General features: G+C 46.9%; 1 protein-coding gene across 6 annotated transcripts in view; it reads left to right on the top strand.

Annotated features, from left to right (window-relative positions):
- The window catches only part of LOC138569611 (sodium channel protein type 5 subunit alpha-like), a 1,199,462-nt gene that overhangs the window by 750,148 nt on the left and 433,178 nt on the right, over window positions 1–16,136 (top strand). For all 6 annotated transcript variants that reach the window (XM_069647738.1, XM_069647737.1, XM_069647740.1 and 3 more), the window contains exon 16: window positions 9,550–9,906. In XM_069647738.1, coding sequence (XP_069503839.1) covers window positions 9,550–9,906 — 357 coding nt within the window. The remainder of the gene's footprint in view (window positions 1–9,549; window positions 9,907–16,136) is intronic.

The raw sequence follows: 16,136 nt of genomic DNA, 5'->3' as shown, positions 1-16,136 counted from the left end.
GGATAGAATGGAGTACACAGAACATTCCTCATAGAACATCCCCCTTCCCACAGGAACCTGGGGAATCAACACTCCAGGATAGAATGGATGTACACAGAACATTCATCATAGTACATCCCCTCCCCACAGGAACCCGGGGAATCAACATCCAGGATAGAATGGTGTACACAGAATATTCCTCATAGCTCATCCCCTCCCAACAGGAACCTGGCGAATGAACACTCCAGGATTGAATGGGTGTACACAGAATATTCCTCATAGCTCATCCCCTCCCCACAGGAACCCGGGGAATCAACATCCAGGATAGAATGGGTGTACACAGAACGTTCCTCATAACACATCCCACTCCCCACAGGAACCTGGTGAATTAACACTCCAGGATAGAATGGGTGTACACAGAACATTCCTCATAGAACATCCCCCTTCCCACAGGAACCTGGTGAATCAACACTCCAGGATAGAATGGGTGTACACAGAACATTCATCATAGCACATCCCCCTCCCCACACAGGAACCTGGTGAATGAACACTCCAGGATAGAATGGAGTACACAGAACATTCCTCATAACACATCCCACTCCCCACAGGAACCTGGTGAATTAACACTCCAGGATAGAATGGGTGTACACAGAACATTCCTCATAGAACATCCCCCTTCCCACAGGAACCTGGTGAATCAACACTCCAGGATAGAATGGGTGTACACAGAACATTCATCATAGCACATCCCCTCCCCACAGGAACCCGGGGAATCAACATCCAGGATAGAATGGAGTACACAGAACATTCCTCATAGCTCATCCCCTCCCCACAGGAACCTGGCGAATAAACACTCCAGGATTGAATGGGTGTACACAGAACATTCATCATAGCACATCCCCTCCCCACAGGAACCCGGGGAATCAACATCCAGGATAGAATGGAGTACACAGAACATTCCTCATATCTCATCCCCTCCCCACAGGAACCTGGCGAATGAACACTCCAGGATTGAATGGGTGTACACAGAACATTCATCATAGCACATCCCCTCCCCACAGGAACCCGGGGAATCAACATCCAGGATAGAATGGAGTACACAGGACATTCCTCATAGCTCATCCCCTCCCCACAGGAACCTGGCGAATGAACACTCCAGGATTGAATATGTGTACACAGAACATTCCTCATAACACATCCCACTCCCCACAGGAACCTGGTGAATCGACACTCCAGGATAGAATGGGTGTACACAGAACGTTCCTCAAAGCACATCCCCCTCCCCACACAGGAACCTGGTGAATGAACACTCCAGGATAGAATGGAGTACACAGAACATTCCTCATAACACATGCCACTCCCCACAGGAACCTGGTGAATCAACACTCCAGGATAGAATAGGTGTACACAGAACAGAATAGGTGTACACAGAACAATCCTCATAGCACATCCCCCTCCCCACACAGGAACCTGGTGAATCAACACTACATGATAGAATAGGTGTACACAGAACAATCCTCATTGCACACCCCCCTCCCACAGGAACCTGGCGAATCAACACTCCAGGATAGAATGGGTGTACACAGAACAATCCTCATAGCACACCCCCCCTCCCACAGGAACCTGGTGAATCAACACTCCAGGATAGAATAGGTGTACACAGAACATTCCTCATAGCTCATCCGCTCCCCACAGGAACCTGGCGAATGAACACTCCAGGGTTGAATGGGTGTACACAGAACATTCCTCATAACACATCCCACTCCCCACAGGAACCTGGTGAATCAACACTCCAGGATAGAATAGGTGTACACAGAACAATCCTCATAGCACATCCCCCTCCCCACACAGGAACCTGGTGAATCAACACTCCAGGATAGAATAGGTGTACATAGAACAATCCTCATAGCACACCCCCCTCCCACAGGAACCTGGTGAATCAACACTCCAGGATAGAATGGAGTACACAGAACATTCCTCATAACACATCCCACTCCCCACAGGAACCTGGTGAATCAACACTCCAGGATAGAATAGGTGTACACAGAACAATCCTCATAGCACATCCCCCTCCCCACACAGGAACCTGGTGAATCAACATCCAGGATAGAATGGAGTACACAGAACAATCCTCATAGCACACCCCCCTCCCACAGGAACCTGGTGAATCAACACTCCAGGATAGAATGGAGTACACAGAACATTCCTCATAACACATCCCACTCCCCACAGGAACCTGGTGAATCAACACTCCAGGATAGAATAGGTGTACACAGAACAATCCTCATAGCACATCCCCCTCCCCCCACAGGAACCTGGTGAATCAACACTCCAGAATAGAATAGGTGTACACAGAACAATCCTCATAGCACACCCCCCTCCCACAGGAACCTGGCGAATCAACACTCCAGGATAGAATGTGTGTATGCAGAACATTCCTCATAGCACATCCCCTCCCCACAGGAACCTGGTGAATCAACACTCCAGGATAGAATAGGTGTACACAGAACAATCCTCATAGCACATCCCCCTCCCCACACAGGAACCTGGTGAATCGGCACTCCAGGATAGAATAGGTGTACACAGAACAATCCTCATAGCACATCCCCCTCCCCACACAGGAACCTGGTGAATCAACACTCCAGGATAGAATAGGTGTACACAGAACAATCCTCATAGCACATCCCCCTCCCCACACAGGAACCTGGTGAATCAACACTCCAGGATAGAATAGGTGTACACAGAACAATCCTCATAGCACATCCCCCTCCCCACACAGGAACCTGGTGAATCAACACTCCAGGATAGAATAGGTGTACACAGAACAATCCTTATAGCACACCCCCCTCTCACAGGAACCTGATGAATCAACACTCCAGGATAGAATAGGTGTACACAGAACAATCCTCATAGCACACCCCTCTCCCAAAGGAACCTGAATCCTCATAGCACATCCCCCTCCCCACACAGGAACCTGGTGAATCAACACTCCAGGATAGAATAGGTGTACACAGAACAATCCTCATAGCACATCACCCTCCCCACACAGGAACCTGGCGAATCAACACTCCAGGATAGAATAGGTGTACACAGAACATTCCTCATAACACATCCCACTCCCCACAGGAACCTGGTGAATCAACACTCCATGATGGAGTAGGTGTACACAGAACAATCCTCATAGCACATCCCCCTCCCCACACAGGAACCTGGTGAATGAACACTCCAGGATAGAATGGAGTACACAGAACATTCCTCATAACACATCCCACTCCCCACAGGAACCTGGTGAATCAACACTCCAGGATAGAATAGGTGTACACAGAACAATCCTCATAGCACATCCCCCTCCCCACACAGGAACCTGGTGAATCGACACTCCAGGATAGAATAGGTGTACACAGAACAATCCTCATAGCACATCCCCCTCCCCACACAGGAACCTGGTGAATCAACACTCCAGGATAGAATAGGTGTACACAGAACAATCCTCATAGCACATCACCCTCCCCACACAGGAACCTGGTGAATCAACACTCCAGGATAGAATAGGTGTACACAGAACATTCCTCATAACACATCCCACTCCCCACAGGAACCTGGTGAATCAACACTCCATGATGGAGTAGGTGTACACAGAACAATCCTCATAGCACATCCCCCTCCCCACACAGGAACCTGGTGAATGAACACTCCAGGATAGAATGGAGTACACAGAACATTCCTCATAACACATCCCACTCCCCACAGGAACCTGGTGAATCAACACTCCAGGATAGAATAGGTGTACACAGAACAATCCTCATAGCACATCCCCCACCCCACACAGGAACCTGGTGAATCAACACTCCAGGATAGAATAGGTGTACACAGAACAATCCTCATAGCACATCCCCCTCCCCACACAGGAACCTGGTGAATCAACACGCCAGGATAGAATAGGTGTACACAGAACAATCCTCATAGCACATCACCCTCCCCACACAGGAACCTGGTGAATCAACACTCCAGGATAGAATAGGTGTACACAGAACATTCCTCATAACACATCCCACTCCCCACAGGAACCTGGTGAATCAACACTCCATGATGGAGTAGGTGTACACAGAACAATCCTCATAGCACATCCCCCTCCCCACACAGGAACCTGGTGAATGAACACTCCAGGATAGAATGGAGTACACAGAACATTCCTCATAACACATCCCACTCCCCACAGGAACCTGGTGAATCAACACTCCAGGATAGAATAGGTGTACACAGAACAATCCTCATAGCACATCCCCCACCCCACACAGGAACCTGGTGAATCAACACTCCAGGATAGAATAGGTGTACACAGAACAATCCTCATAGCACATCCCCCTCCCCACACAGGAACCTGGTGAATCAACACGCCAGGATAGAATAGGTGTACACAGAACAATCCTCATAGCACACCCCCCTCCCACAGGAACCTGGCGAATCAACACTCCAGGATAGAATAGCTGTACACAGAACAATCCTCATAGCACACCCCCCTCCCACAGGAACCTGGCGAATCAACACTCCAGGATAGAATAGGTGTACACAGAACAATCCTCATAGCACATCCCCCTCCCCACACAGGAACCTGGTGAATCAACACTCCAGGATAGAATAGGTGTACACAGAAGGTTCCTCAAAGCACATCCCCCTCCCCACACAGGAACCTGGTGAATCAACACTCCAGGATAGAATGGAGTACATAGAACATTCCTCATAACACATCCCACTCCCCACAGGAACCTGGTGAATCAACACTCCAGGATAGAATAGGTGTACACAGAACAATCCTCATAGCACATCCCCCACCCCACACAGGAGCCTGGTGAATCAACACTCCAGGATAGAATAGGTGTACACAGAACAATCCTCATAGCACATCCCCCTCCCCACACAGGAACCTGGTGAATCAACACTCCAGGATAGAATAGGTGTACACAGAACGTTCCTCAAAGCACATCCCCCTCCCAACACAGGAACCTGGTGAATCAACACTCCAGGATAGAATGGAGTACACAGAACAATCCTCATAACACATCCCACTGCCCACAGGAACCTGGGGAATCAACATCCAGGATAGAATGGAGTAAACTGAACATTCCTCATAGCACATCCCCCTCTCCACACAGGAACCTGGTGAATCAACACTCCAGGATAGAATAGGTGTACACAGAACGTTCCTCAAAGCACATCCCCCTCCCAACACAGGAACCTGGTGAATCAACACTCCAGGATAGAATAGGTGTACACAGAACAATCCTCATAGCACATCCCCCACCCCACACAGGAACCTGGTGAATCAACACTCCAGGATAGAATGTGTGTATGCAGAACATTCCCTTATAGCACACCACCAGCATAATGAAGTCAACATCGTATCTTAGCATGTTGAAAGGACCCATCACATCCATGCCCACCTTTGGGCATGGTTATTCGGGCACCCTCACATTGTTAGTTCTCTCCACACATGTGACAGTCTCATCAATCGTGGCACCCGCCCTAGTCTGCTCTTGGTTGGGGTCTTCTCTAAATGTTCCTGATGCAGCAACTTCTCCACTACTTTCCTCAGTGATATCAGAGGCCCAATCTTGGCCTTTCCCATAATCTTGCCTCTCACCAAACTCAACTCTTCTTTGACTTCAAGCTTCCTACCCCCTTTATAATCCAGCGTTGTTTATGGCCAGCCCTCTTAAACTCCCGAAAGTGTCCTTCATGGCATCTTCTCTCCCCCCCCGCCCCGCTTCTTTGGAAATAACATCTGCCTGGTTGGCCGCTGCATTCTCTCCATCACCCTTCACACTGGACTCCAGCGCTGCCTCACTGTTGGACACTCATGAGATGCAGTGTGCTGCCTTGTTCGGTTCCTTGGTACACTTAGTGCATCCGTTTGTTGCCCTTGAAGTGCTGGAAGCCGCCTAAAATACGCAGTGTGGCAGCCTCCCAGCGTTTACAAGGAAATACCTGGGACACTAGCGACCAAACATTGGAATGCCCTACCACCTTATCTTACATCCGAAAAAGCTTTCTGGAAACTCCGCAAACAACTGAAGACACACCTCTTCGCACAGGGCCGATGTAATCATGCTATGCAACCCGATGCAGACTTTCCATATCTGCAACAAATATGGTAACTGACACAAAGACTGTAAAGGAATGCAAAGTACCATTTAGCAATGATCTTTTCTGTGGAACCTGTGTACTGTTATGTAAGCGAAGCGCCTAGATGCCTGCGGGTTAGGGGCGCTTTATAAATGCAAAATAAATAATTAACTACATACGGGGGTGTATGATTGGTGTTCTTAAATTAGAGGGATGCGCCACAAGAAAAATGTAAAATAGGGTGGCAGTATAAACACTGCCATTGTTTCCTCAACCACCTGAGCCCCTCTCTGCAATTGTCATGACATGTATTTGCAAAGCACACTTTAACCCAGAATGATCTGGGCGCGGAATAACAGATGTGTATTGTTGCCCAACTCATTGACACTCGTTTTTCGATCTCCCTGGCGGATTAAGGGCTGAGTGGCTCTCCAGGTAGTGAGATCCGTGAGCATGAGGTCAGAACAGATTCCTTTACTGGATCTCTAGTCCAATGAGCCACGGACACAGCAGATGGCATGTTTACATGTTTAACTCAGTTTCCGAAGGGGGGACGAATGTATTAATGCGTAGAAACATTCATGCAAAGCATGAGCATTTTAATGTGGGGTCCTGAAGAGACCCCTGGCGCCATGCCATGTTTAGGACCAGGTGCAGAGGGGTGGGTGCAGGGTCTGCTGCAAAAGGAAGCCCATCTTTCTGCGGAGCAAGGCTGTGCTTTGATCTGCAGGTCCCCTGTCCCAGCTGCCCCCTGCCCGCATTCTTCTGGCGCTGCTGCAGCGCAGTCAATCTGCATCCACATAGTCACAGAGACACGCAGATTCTTGGTTGTGAATCAGTGCGCCCGTACAATGCGGGAGTTATTGCCAGTTGCGCTTGCCCTACCTACCCGCACACGTGGGCATTTTTGCGTGAATCATTCCCATGGCATCTTAATTGCTTAGTTCGTTTTCAAACATTTCAAATTTGTTTCCGATTGCAATCTAGTTTCGAATAATATTAGTAATTCTCTCAGAGATGTACGTTTCCTTACCTTTGAACCCACCTGGAACATTAATTTAATTTTTAAAAATAAGTCACTTGAAACAGTTTGGTTTGGTAGATTTGGTTCTAATGCCACTTTCGGAAAAGAATCACTCACCATTTGAGAAAAGAAACTAGAAGTCTGATAAGGTCCGAATTCACAGAACGTTCAGCGTGGAGAAAAGCGACTTTGCACTTTGCACCGCTGCAAGTGCAAAGTTGGACGGTATTAGCACTAGGACAAAGTTTGCCCTGATTTTACAACACTGGACCATATTGGAAACCTATTGCGCCATGACAAGTGCAATTTGGCATGGTGTAGGCACAAGGGCAAAAATTGCTCTCGGGCAAAAAAGATACATTTTCACGGCATTATTGCAACAGGGCAAAGTTTGCCCTAGTGCTAATACGGAATGGTATTAGCACTAGGGCAAACTTTGCCCTGGTGAAAAAACGCATCCAAAATGTATCTTTCTTGCACTGGGGCAAGTTTTGCCCAGTTACTTATACAATGCCAATGTGCAATATTTTTTTTTATATGTCCTTGTGTTTTTAAAAATAGGGAAAACTTTACCATAGTGCTAATACCGTGCAACTTTGCCCTTGCACCGGTGCAACGTTTCTGTAATCTGGCCCCAAAAAGTACTCTTTGTAATGCGCTAAATGGCCCTAATTTACAAAGAAAAAGTGCTAAATATTACAGATTTAAGGCCCATTCAATGAGTTTTTGGCACGGTGCAAAGTGACTTTTCACTGCCAACAAAACACCCTGATTCACAGAGCGTGCAATGTGTTTTTTTGCAGTGCAAAGTGACTTAGCACTGGCGCAAAATTGGTGGAAAGTCAATTTGCACTGCAAAAATACAACTTTGCACCGCTCAGGGAGCTTGTTGGCAGTGCAAAGTCTCTTTGCATTATGCTAAAAATTCCATGAAAACGGTTAGGACCATTTAGCGCTGTGCAAAGTGTACTTTTGCAGTGCATAGTCACTTTGCTCCACACTAAATGTTCTGTAAATTAGGGTCTAAGGGCCCGATTCATGGAATTCTTTGCATGGTTCAAACTGACTTTGCTATGCTGAAAAGTGACTTTGCACTGTCAACACAAACCCTAATTCAAGGAACTGTGCAAAGTGTATTTGAGTGCAAAGTCAGTGCAAAGTCATTTTGTACTGCAAACAGGACTTTGTACTGACTTTGCACTGCAAAAATGCAGAGCGTGGGCATGGCCTGCGCAGAGGCTAGAGTAGGCAGGCAGTAAATATGCAAAAGGGGGAAGAACATGGGAAAATGTGGGCATTACGGGCGACGGGCTGCAGGCAATCCAACGCAAGCCCATAAATGCACAGAACGAAGCGTATTCATGGATAAGAACATGCAAGCTCTAGTCAGGGAAAGGCCCACGCAAAGCCCTCAATCGCTCTGCCACCCGAAGGCAGGCGTACCGACACTTGTGCATAGGAATCACGTCTGGGCGGTGAGATCCCACGTTAGATATAGGGGTGCGTGCATGCAGACGGGGTTCAGAACTAGTTTGGGGTGTGTATACACAGTGTAGGGGGGTGCATGAATGGTTTACGAGGGTTCGCACACAGATTTACCAGAATTTTACCTGAGATGCAGAAATGTGCATGCATGTTTTAGGGGTGCCGGTAATAGTTACGGGGACCCCACACAGTGTTCCTGAGGTGCAGACCTGGTTGAGGAGGACCCCTCGCACTGTTTAAAGGGTGCATGTGTTTGCACCCGAGGAGCACGCAAAGCTAGCTGTATCTGGCTCTTTTGGCTTTGCGTGGGTGCGAGTCAGGGGCGTGCCAGCCGCGACTTGCGTATGTGGTCACTTAGCGCGAACAAGTCCATGAATACGCAGAGCGTGCAGATAAACTTCTCTGTGCAGGCTTGCACAGATTTGTTGTGAGCAAGTGCCCTTTGCAGGATCTCTGTGCTCTTTTCCATGAATCCCTGTCGGTCCAGTACCACTGATGAAGCACAACATATCCACAATGCATGGTTGTACGGCTCTGCAGGACACGCCAAATCCATTCCCAGTTACTACAGCTATTGTCCGAGGAAGCATGATCAATGAGGCAACTGGCTTAACGAAGCAGGCAGTACTTCCATAACAGTAGACTTACCTAGGTGGGCTGAGAGTTATGTATTCTCTCTTGCAACAAACATGTGAAAGGTATTTTTCTTCGCAAGGCAACCGCCATTCACAGTGAATTCCATGATCTGATTATCACAATTATAACCATCACCTGCACTCAAACAATGAATCGATTAATGGCAAAGAAGGCTCCAATAAAATGCAATGTGTTGATCAGAGAGTGCACTAGAACCAGTAACCCATATTTGGCACAGATGCTTGCTGATTTTTGGTCTACCGCGAGAACCTGAAAGTACCTTTGATCTCTTTTCTTTGCAGCTCCGAGTCTTCAAACTTGCGAAATCATGGCCAACACTAAACACACTCATCAAGATCATCGGCAACTCCGTGGGCGCCCTGGGCAACCTCACGCTGGTTTTGGCCATCATCGTCTTCATTTTTGCTGTGGTGGGGATGCAGCTTTTTGGCAAAAGCTATGAAGATTGCGTCTGCAAGATCTCGGATGACTGCCGGCTGCCGCGGTGGCACATGTCCGACTTCTTCCACTCCTTTCTCATTGTTTTCCGGGTGCTCTGCGGAGAGTGGATTGAAACCATGTGGGACTGCATGCAAGTAGCTGGGCAGCCCCTCTGCATCCTGGTCTTCATGCTGGTCATGGTGATCGGAAACCTGGTGGTAAGTCTGGAAGACATCCTTCAAACTTGGGTATCTTTTGGGAAGTACTGGAGTGGGTATCAATACCTCCCAGGAACAGTGATTAGAAAATTTGTACTTTTTAAATTGTGTAAATTATATTGCAACTTTAGGATGTAGGCAACAACGCACCTATAGCTTCCATAGTTGGGCATGGACACACAAATATAGAATTTGACAGTGGGTGGCAGAGGAAAGATCAAATTGATAAGAATTTAATTGTTACCCACCGCTATTTCAGGAATGGTTATTGTCATTAGAATGTAATCTAAACTCACCAAGACCTGTCCATGAATATTTCACACAAAATTGTCACTGAAAAGTCTTTCACTTTCTCAAACCTTGCCACTTGCAAATGCCTCGTGTCTTCTCTGCTATATTTCTAGAGTGTTCTCTTAATCCAACACAGGACCCTAGGAAACCTCTCCCCCCCCCGTCAATTTCACCGTTCTACATTTACCCTGTTCCTCCAGGATCCTGAGATATCTTGATAGGCCGCGGCTCCCGCCATGAACAATCTTGCCTCACCATGGAGGGGTGATGTTGCAGAATTCAGTGCTTGCCCTGTCGTGCACACAGTAAAATGGGTGAAACCCAAAACAGAGCCCCAAAGAGTGTGTGAGTCACTCTGGGGCAGATGGGTGCGTGGGGTGCCTTTAGGTAGGTGGACCAATACTTGGGGTGGAAAGAGCTCCAGGTATGGGCAGGAGGTCCACCATGAGGCACCTCCTCCTGATTCCGCTACTTCCTGTTAGAGAGTCCTCCGGAACCCTTGGATCTCCACCTGATTGCATGCAGGTTGAGGTGGCACTGACCTGGCTCAGGCCACTTCATAGCACTTAGAGATGGCCACCGTGAGAAAGGATCAGGTGCTCATGGTGCCCTTACATGGCACATACAGTGGCTCGAGTACTTGATTTGGACATACATTTAGCTCTGGTGAGAAGGGGCTAGGGAGCAATGCACACATTATATTTATTCTTTTGTCAATTCTCCTCCAATTGTGAGCTGGCCTTTGGTACAGTTCGATACCAGTACATGACCCAAAGAGACGGCACACTTACTGTAGTTAACCTCGCTTCACCGCTGGCTAGTTTTAACATTGCACATTGCTGGCTTAAATTGAATAACATGTTTGAATCAGCAGAGGGGAAAGTGAAACTTCTATAAACATTGGCACCAGGGGAGTTGCTATGTCTGGAAAAGACCCGGGGCTCAGCTGATGTCGGAACTGTTGGGACTGGGGGCTAGCTAGTCTTTTGGCTGTAGCTCCTGAGATTCTATCCGGGGCTACAACCAAAAGATCAGAGGCTATAGCCCCTTTAGCCCCCCCCCTAGCAACGCCCATGATTGGCACGTACACATTTCTTCTAAAATGTACGCAGCGCTAGTTGCCCGCTCAAGTCTGGAAAGCTCTGTTACCATTTTGCCCAGTCCTCCAATGGTTGACTAAAAACCACCCGAGTACGTCACATGACAAAGTCTAGTCTCAGTACCCAAAACGGACACTTACCTCAACGGAGAATATGGACACGTTCACTAATCGTACAATTTCTGGCACGGGCAATGAAAGTTGTTGGATACCTTTGACAAAGCGTGCTCCATTTAACGCATATGTTGGTAAGCAACCATTAAATGTATCAGAATTCTTTTGTATTAATTTGGCGAACTGCAGCTGTAAGAATCAAATTAGAGAGACTTTTTCCGCCCTTAGTATATCGGTCATGCGCACTTTTTCCTCCCTTAGTATATCGGTCGTGCGCACTCTTTCCTCCCTTAGTATATCGGTCATGCGCACTTTTTCCTCCATTAGTATATTGCTCATGCGCACTTTTTCCTGGTCACGCGCACTTTTTCCTCCCTTAGCAGATCGGTCATGCGCACTTTTTCCGCCCTTAGTATATCGGTCATGCGCACTTTTTCCTCCCTTAGTATATCGGTCATGCGCACTTTTTCCTCCCTTAGTATATTGGTCATGCGCACTTTTTCCTGGTCATGCACACTTTCCTCCCTTAGTATATCGGTCGTGCGCACCATGTGTTTCATCTCAATGGAGGCCTTCTGGCTTGAATTTGCTGCTCCGTCCATGTTTTTATGGCTTGATGGTTTTGCAGAAGACTCTGCCTTTTCTGAACTTCTCTCCTGGGGCTTTGGTCCTCCCCGAACTAGTTACGCCCTGCCTTCCCAATCAACACAGCCTGTGTGTGTTGTAATTGATGTGCCTCTTGTTAAACTTTTGCCAGGTCGCGGGTCTGAAAAAACAGGCTCACATCTCTCACTGTTGGCTGAACTACAGAAACTCCTAATTGTTCATTATATTGAAGTCAAATGCACGTGTATCCTCAACAGCCTCACATGCCCAGGGATACGCTTTCTTGCATTGACCTTTAACCTCAAGCTCGCTCTCAAACTTATCTTCGATTCTACCCAGCAAACCCTGTTTTGGTCATATCTACAAGGTTGCCAGAGCTTTCTCCTTTTAATCAGTTCAGCTCTTGGTCTGTGTGCCTCCAATGAAAAGAGGCCAAGAGAACCACCTCATTCTGTGCAAACAACTTCAAACCATGTTTGGTGGCTAGGCATTGGATAAACCATGTTCGGTGGCTAGGCATTAGATAAACCAGGCATTAAATAAACCCTGTTCGGTGGCTGGGCATTACATAAACCATGTTCTTGAGTTTGACCCCCATTGTAAAGTAGAGTCAGAAAACCCCAATGAGCCATATGCCTTTCCAGCTTGCTTCTTGCATCTTCTGCTTTGTCATAAAGTAGAGGTCGCTCCTGTCACCTTGCCTGAGGCACGACCACTCAATAGATCTGTCTCAAAATGCTTCAGATGTGTTGCCTGCCAAAAAGAAAATGCTTTCATGGTAGCCGCACTCGCTGACTGCAGCATGTGGTGAACAGAACACAAACCTACTCAGGGTGCAGGGTTCATGGACTCACTCACAAGTGCCTCATTCCATCACCCCAGGCAGAATTACACAGAGACCGCTCCAGACTGACCTTTAGAGCATAGTGAGGCCAGACAGCCGTCTGCTCGGCCTTGTGACCTCCGTGCGCCAACTGTCTCATCCATGTGCCCTGAAGAAGGTGTTGGCCACCCCATGTTATTTCTGAGAGTCTGCGAAGATGAGCTTTCCTCCTGGAGTTTGTCTCTTTTAAGCTGTCTCGGCAACTCAGCACAAATGGACACTGTTTACAAGGGGCAATGCCTGCCAGGCACATGTTTTCTAAAGACAACCAATTATCGCGACACTTTGGGGCATACCTGCCTCCTCCCTTTTGCAGAACTCCATCCCAACATCTGCACGCAGGATCTACCTCCCACTTTCCCTTGCTCATTTTCGTACCTCTGCCAGACTAAGAGATGATACCACTGGCGAGGGCATAGCACGCCACTCTGCGGATAAGCCCAGGCGCTTGAAAATAGAAAGGCAGTGAACTGGTGCAGTATAAAAGCACAGTAAGAAAACACTGCATGCGGTTCGACGGTCATTCATCGCCAATTTTTGTTTCGATGTTTTTTGCTGAAAAATGTTGGCCGAAAAAACGAATTAAAACATATGGGGGCGGGGGTAAGGGCATTTAAGGGGTAGGCGTGTGGCAGGGAAGAGGGAATAAATAATAGGGGAGGGATTTAGGGAGAACCCCCAACTAAAAATGACATGATTTTTCCAGAAATGTTTGGCCGGAAAAAAACTCTTCGAAAAAAAAAAAAAACTGGGGATGAAAGAACCCAGAAGCCCCACTCATTTGCCAAAGGCAATCCCCTATCACATGACCTATGAAAAGGCTACATTTTCACCTCAATGGCACGGCCCCTCTCCAAGGACCATAACTTAAAAACCCGTAAACACATACATGCTCCACTATGACTTCTTCTGTCGTGTGTAGGCATTGCCCAACAATACAGGTACACTTCTGTGTTGGACAGTAACTCTGCCTACCCATGTCGAATCGTCAAGCCACTTAAGGTCCATGGAACGGAATCTTGCTGTCCAGCAGGGTACATCGATGTCGATCTGATCGTGCTGCCCTTCAGAGGGGATCGCACAAAGTCTCTTCACAATTGCTTCTACAGTGGATGCTTTCTTCCACCAGCACACCAGCATTTCTCATGTCAGTTTACTTTGTAGGACAGACATATATCCCCCACCTGCACAAATAAGGTTATTTTTTACATCAGATGGGAAATGCCGCCAATCTCAAAAATACCCTTGCAGCCATCTGGTGGAAAATATTCTTTTTTGCTTCTGACACTATAGATTTTTCACCTAATTTGTTGGTTTAGTCATAAGAATTCTAATATAGCACAAACCGTAACCAGAAAGCACATACAACTAGGCCGAAACATGAAATATGGCCGGGATATGTTCTGCCCCATAACACAGTTTCCCCATTTGTCTCCATTTCGCAAACTTCCACCTCACTGCAATTAATGCTTCTTCAAAGTCCATAAACAAGGGGTCTGCAGCCTGTGGCTGTCCAGAGGTGTTGGACTATGACTCCCAGGATCCCTCACCATTGACTAGACTGGCTAGGGATGTTGTAGTTGTAGTCTATATCACCTGGAGAGGTAAAGGTTGCACACCCCTGAACTACTGTATAGACTTGCATCGTTTTCCTTGCAACTATTTTGTTTCAATAAAATGTGGTACTTCATTGCTATCACCACTTTGTTTCTGCTTCAAGTTTTCCCATGTCTCCAGTCTCGCCTATTCCTTGCCCCTCCCCTCTTCCATTTCATCAGCTTGATAATGGAAGTTTCACCACCCCACTTTTTGTTCCGTCATGTATCTCTGCTCTACCTTCTCATTCTACATCACAGCCTTGTCTATTGACGAGGCAGCTTCTGCTCTCCTCTTCACGTTCGTCATCTCTTGATACTGTCTACCCTACCTCTGTTTTCTACCCACTCGAAAAACCTTCACAGCCTTGGCTTTCCACTCACCATCAGTCAATGCATTGTGTTCTCCGTCGTCGTGAGAGACGCCGGTTTAATTCTAAGTCTGTGGATGATTATAACTCATATTCATCATATCGTGCCTTGTACGATAATTGTCTTCTTTCTGCTAAACGTTTCTATTTGTTTGATCTTCTTCACGCACAATCATCTCATCCCAGATGCCTCTTCCAAACTCTTATTTCTCTCCTTTCTCCCACTACTCCAAACTATTCAGTCAATTCTACTTTATCAGCTTCTGACCTGGCTTTATTTTTCTCTTCAAAGGTGGCTTCTCTTCACCTCACGATCATTTCTTCTTCTTCTTCTTCTTCTTCTTCTTCTTCTTCTTCTTCTTCTTCTTCTTCTTCTTCTTCTTCTTCTTCTTCTTCTTCTTCTTCTTCTTCTTCTTCTTCTCAAACAGTACATCTTCCTCACACTGCTTTCCCTACTGCCTCTATTTCTTGTTTTACTCCTATTAGTAATGAGGAGACCTCTCTTTTGCTGACTCCGGCGCATCCTACTGCTGCCCCCACTGATCGTATTCCTTCTTTTCTTATTATCTCTCCCTCCTTTCTTACCTCACGTCCTTTTTCAACACTTGTCTCCTGACCTCTACTTTTCCATCCTCCTCTACACATGCCTACAGAATGTTACTTTAAGCACTCCTCCTTTCTTATTTTATTTGACCTATCTGCTGCATGCCACACAGTTGATTACTCACTTCTACTAGGTCCTCTCTCATCCTTTGGTTTTTCTGGTTCTGTTCTTTCTTGGTTTAGGTCTTGTTTGTCCCATAGGATGTTTTCTGCATCCTGGGCTGGGACAACCTCTAACTCTCTTTCTCTTGCTCACGGTGTTCCACAAGGATCTGTTCTTGGTCCTTTCCTTTTTTCTCTCTATGCTTCACCCCTGGCTGAAGTAATTTCTTCCTTTGGTCTATCACATCATTTCTATGCTGACGACACTCTGCTTTTTCTGTCATTTTCTTCCTTTTCATCTGATATAGACACTGAACTGTCTTCTTGTCTACTTGCTATTAAATCCTGGATGTCTTCTCATTATCTTCCACTCAACAATGCTAAAACTGAAGTTCTTTTCTTCCCGTCTAATACTGTTTCTTCTCCTCTATCTCCTCCTTTTATTCTATTCCCTCGCTCTCAGCTTCCCAGTTCATCTACTGCTCGGAATCTGAGACTAAACTTTGACCACTGCTTTATTTTTTAAACATCATGTTTCTATATCTTTGTGCGCCTCTTTCTTTCAC

This window comes from Ambystoma mexicanum, chromosome 2q (assembly GCF_040938575.1).
Source record: "Ambystoma mexicanum isolate Mex_15411 chromosome 2q, UKY_AmexF1_1, whole genome shotgun sequence".
In the NCBI taxonomy this organism is placed as follows: domain Eukaryota; kingdom Metazoa; phylum Chordata; class Amphibia; order Caudata; family Ambystomatidae; genus Ambystoma; species Ambystoma mexicanum.
Note: the sequence above shows the minus strand (reverse complement) of the source record. Positions and strands in the feature narration are given on the sequence as shown.